The 4,686-nt window shown below is 36.2% G+C and overlaps 1 protein-coding gene across 2 annotated transcripts in view; it reads right to left on the reverse strand.

Moving 5' to 3' along the window:
• Nucleotides 1-1,831: 1,831 nt before the first annotated feature.
• LOC111456408 (protein SPIRRIG-like) overlaps nt 1,832-4,686 on the reverse strand; it is a 22,080-nt gene continuing 19,225 nt past the window's right edge. For both annotated transcript variants that reach the window (XM_023098256.1, XM_023098257.1), the window contains 3 exons: nt 4,257-4,563; nt 3,807-3,953; nt 1,832-3,604 (listed from right to left, as the gene is read on the reverse strand). In XM_023098256.1, coding sequence (XP_022954024.1) covers nt 2,429-3,604; nt 3,807-3,953; nt 4,257-4,563 — 1,630 coding nt within the window. In that variant the 3' untranslated portion in view covers nt 1,832-2,428. The remainder of the gene's footprint in view (nt 3,605-3,806; nt 3,954-4,256; nt 4,564-4,686) is intronic.

Here is a 4,686-nt window from a genome sequence, read left to right on the forward strand (position 1 = left end):
TCTCTCTCTCTCTCTCTCTCTCTCTCTCTCTCTCTCCGCCGTGCGCCACTAGCAGTTAAAGCTGCCAGCATGATCTGAATCTGAACCCTCCGCCGCCCTCCGACAACGGTCCATCGGAATCGGATCATAGTGGTAGCTTCAGCTGCTCATGGTATCACGATTCTTCTCTTAATTTTTGGTAACCCTAATTTTTAATTCCATCATTGTTCTTTTTTTCTGTTATTGTATTGAATTAATTCAGAAAATTAGATTGGTATGGGTTTTTGGGAATTTGTATGTTTCTTTGATCGGGAATTTTTACCCTAAAAAAAGTCGTAGCCAAATTTAGAAATTTTAAGAAAAGAAAAAAAAAACTAAAAAGAAAAATAAAGAAGAGATATATATATATATATATGTTCATATTAGGGTTTCCATTGGCACAAGGGGAGCGAGCCTTCGATTCAATGCGAAGTAAGGTAATAAACATTTTCTTTTTCATTTAATAATGCTGTTGAAATTGAATTACAAAAGTTTTAATTGTAATTTTATGGAAATTTAAAGTATCAATAATTGTTACCAAATATTTTAAGTTGAGTGATGGTGATGTTTAACTAATATTTTTTTTAAAATAATGTTTTTTTTTTTAATATCGATTCTTTTTTTTAGTATAATAAAATATTTTAAGCAGTTTGTGTTAGTTTTTTTTTTTTAATGATAGATTTTAATTAAAATATCAAGATTAAATTTAAGTTTTAAGGCTTAAATCTGTGAAATTATCTATTTGTTGTTTAAATTTTAGAAAAATAAATATATTTACTGTGTATTTTTATTTAGTCGTTAAAATTTTATATAATAATTTTTTAAAATTTTTTATTCTAAACTAGATAGGTTATATCAAATATAATCCATAACTTTCATTTTCATTGATTTTTACTTTAATTTTGGTAAATTTAATGAATTTCAACCGTGGATTTCAGTTTCATTAATTAAACCTCAAATTTGAATAAGTATTGATGTAAATTGATATATTTATTCAAATTTGATGTGTAAGTTGATAAAATTAAAATAATTGATACAAACTTACCAAATTTATTGTAAAAAATGATTTTTTTTTTCCCTTAAGCTTAGGTAAGTGTAAATTAGGTATATAAAATATATAATGATTATTTTCTAAAAAATTGAGAAACTGATTAAGAATTGAAATTAAAATTTAGAATAAAGAAAATTAGAAAAAAAGAACAAAAAGAAAAGGGTTTTTGTCTTGTTGTTGTTGGATGGTTTTGTAAGATCGTGGCCATCAGCCAACAAAAGAATAAGATAAAACAATATAATAAAAAGTGTAAAAAGAGAAAGGGAAAAAGAAAAAGAAAAAGTTTGCTTAACTCCATGCTCTCCAATATTCAATTAAAATTTTATAATACCAAAGTTACTGTCTAAAATTTCCTTTCTCCTCTCTCGGAATTTTCTCGCATCGTACTCATATAGTTCCTTGTTCAATTCGTCCATCTCGAAGGGGCTATTAAAAGGTTTGAGAGAGCGGTAGGTGATTGCACGTTCTGCTCATGACTGGTATATAGATCTCTTTGTTTATGTGTCGAGCCTAGCTTTGGTCTCTGGTTTGATGGTTGTACAGTGCTATTATATTGTGCTATTATATTGTGGCGTTTGAGAAGTACCATGCATCCATTATACTAGAGTTGAAAGTATAGTCCAAAGTTAGTCAGGTTAGATGTTGTATATGCTTGCATTTCTCGACCCCAATAATAGGGTCACTTGTTGAGTATTTTTAATCATTTTTGGTCGGGTCATGATTTCTACCATAAAGGCCATAGGCGATATAGAATATGTTGTATCTAAACTTGCATATTTGATGACAATTGATAAAAGAAACGGAGTGTTCCATTGCAGCATACCAAGAGAACTTGTAACCAAAATGCATACAATGAGGGCCATAACACAGACCGACAATGCTGAGCCATATCAGGCTCACAGCCCACATCTCTCCTATATACACTTTCATAACAACATACTCATACCCTCTCACTCAATCAATACCTATTTACACCCAAAAACACTAAGGGCAAAATCTAACATTCTAGCTCAAAATCCGAGAACGCTCCTAAATTTCGCCCCGAAAATACAACAAACCATGTCCAACCACACAATCCTACAGCCTGCTCCCAAATACACCACCTGCTTCATACTCTTCTTCATCAATTTCAGTAGTAACATTCATGATATTATGTTCTTCATGTCTCAGATGTTAGTGTGTGATGTCGTCGTCGTGTTCACCGCCTGGCCAGCCCTGCGGTCATTTTACATCTGACATTGTATTTGATCATGCAGACAAGGACGACAATGACAAGACCGTCGACGAGGTTGTCCAAGAAGAGTAGATCAAATATCAACTTGAAAGTTTGAGATATTTTCACTATGCCTGATTGTCATTTCACTTATTCAATGCAGCTGCTTTCAAGCTCTCACCTGGCAATGTCCATGAAACAACATGGCCACTGGAATCACCACTTAGTAACTGCTTTAAGTCACTTGTTAGGTGAAGCGCAGTCACTGGATGCTTGTGAAATTTCAGTACCTTGTGAAGAATCAATCGATACTCTGGTACCTTATTGTCGAGATTCAGACCAACCATGCTACTACCAGTAGATTTTACCTGAGAGGAGGCAGGATTGGAGTAATGAACCTTTTGCCACACCTTCACCGCACCACTCTGATGACCCGTTGCATACCAATTTGTATTCATCCAATCAGAAAACGTACTGCTCGTTATTGAAAAAATGGAATCCGAGGGCAACTGGGACGTATTAACCATTGCAAGGCAATCCCCATTGATGCTCCAAACTGCAAGCAGAATTCCAGCTGCAGTCACAACCTCCCCAGTTAAGTCGTTAACAAAAATTGCGGAGACAGCAGTTGGGAACTTAGGAAGCTGCCTGACAAAGACCAGGGAGCTCAGATCCCATATAATGACAGTGCAATCATCTGATCCACTGGCGATCAGCATGTAAGGCTGACTAACGTAAAGGCATGTTATTTTTGCAGTGTGAGCAGAAAATGCCTTCTCCAACTGCAATTTTCTAACGAGACGGGGCGCGTGTTTGGTAATTCTCCAAACCCAAACCAGCCCGTCATCGGCCCCTGTTACCAGAATACGGCCATCGTGACTAACCCCAGCACACTGAATTTGGTTACCCTCGTGAAGATTTTCATGGGTAGATAGGAGTCTGTCCTGATCATAGCTCAAAAATCTCAAGCTTCGGTCTGGGAATCCCCATGCAACATACTTGGTATATGATCTTGGTTTAAGCAACGTATTGGATCCTGCCACAAGAACTTTCTCATTTAAAGTGACAATCTGGGTTACACATGACAAACTCTTACGAATTTCATGAGGGACAAGGAGATTAGAATGCTTGAGTGGATGAGGAAACTTTCTGTCACCCCGCCTTTTGACATGGGGCTTAAGGAAAAGTTGTTTGGGTGTCTGCCCAAAGTGATTAATCTGTGCTAAAATGGAGGCTTTCATTGCAGGATCAGTCACTGAATCTATATCCACGCTCCCCTCATATGTGTAATGGTAGAAAACATTGGTAGCTTCCTCTGCTGCCTGTCAAATGCAAAACATCCAACAGTTAAGAAATTTTCCTGTTAACAGAGGTGAAGATAAAGTGACATGCCCAACTGCTGAAGTGCAGTGTTGTAACACAGTTAAACTTCGAGACTGCTTAATAGTTCGATGTCGTTTTTACTGTAAAAAACTAAACAATGACATGGATTGAAGAGTGAAGGCTCTCAACATCAAAACCCACCTTCCCTCTCTGTTTACATCCAAAGATGAGGTCTATCCAATGATGCAAATTTTCCGAAACGAAGTCAGACTCCAATGCTTCTCTATGTTTCCTGATGAACTCCTTAGCACTGCCATTGGCCCATGGAGGTAAGACAACGTCACCAACCTAGCAAAAAAACCATGTCCAATGATAAACAATGTGGTGGAGAAGGGATGAATCTTAAGATTGTAAAATAGTTGCTTATCACAGCGGTTGGTTTTGGTTCAGTTTTGTTTCTACTTTTGTCGCTGGAAGCATTTTGAATTAACAATTTATTGCTCCAACTCCTTCCCCATCATCACACACAGCCAAACCCCCACCAATCCAGTGATAGACTATAATATGTCAGCAACTTTTAAGGGTATGCCATAGAAGTAAGCAAAAAAGATATTAGATACGAAGAATAACAAATAAAAAAAGTGTAGAAACCTTTTCTCCAGATTGTTTCTCTCCCAAGTCAAGATTGAACCTATTTTCGAAGAACTCGGGCATGTAAAAGAATTCTGGGATGAGCTCCTTCACGTCTGATGTGTTTCCCTTTCCAGCTGCGCTTAACCAAGTATCTCTAACGCTGTTGAAAAGACGATCAGCATGATCAAACTGCCCACCTTGAAGCTTTTGATTCTCTGCACTAAATGGTGGGAGCCGTAGCAGATAAAAGAGGACAATTCCAGCACTAGAATAATGAGAACCATAGTGAAATTTTGGAACCTCCGGATCATCCCAACTCTCATATCTGAAGGCGAAGTTAAAAAAAGTTACATGAACACCTGATGTAAAAACACATTATAGAGTACCATAATGTGAACGTAAAACAGTAAAAAAAAAAAAAAAAAAAAAAAAAAAAAAAAAAAAAAAA

Source organism: Cucurbita moschata, unplaced genomic scaffold, assembly GCF_002738365.1.
Source record: "Cucurbita moschata cultivar Rifu unplaced genomic scaffold, Cmos_1.0 Cmo_Scf00018, whole genome shotgun sequence".
In the NCBI taxonomy this organism is placed as follows: Eukaryota; Viridiplantae; Streptophyta; class Magnoliopsida; order Cucurbitales; family Cucurbitaceae; genus Cucurbita; species Cucurbita moschata.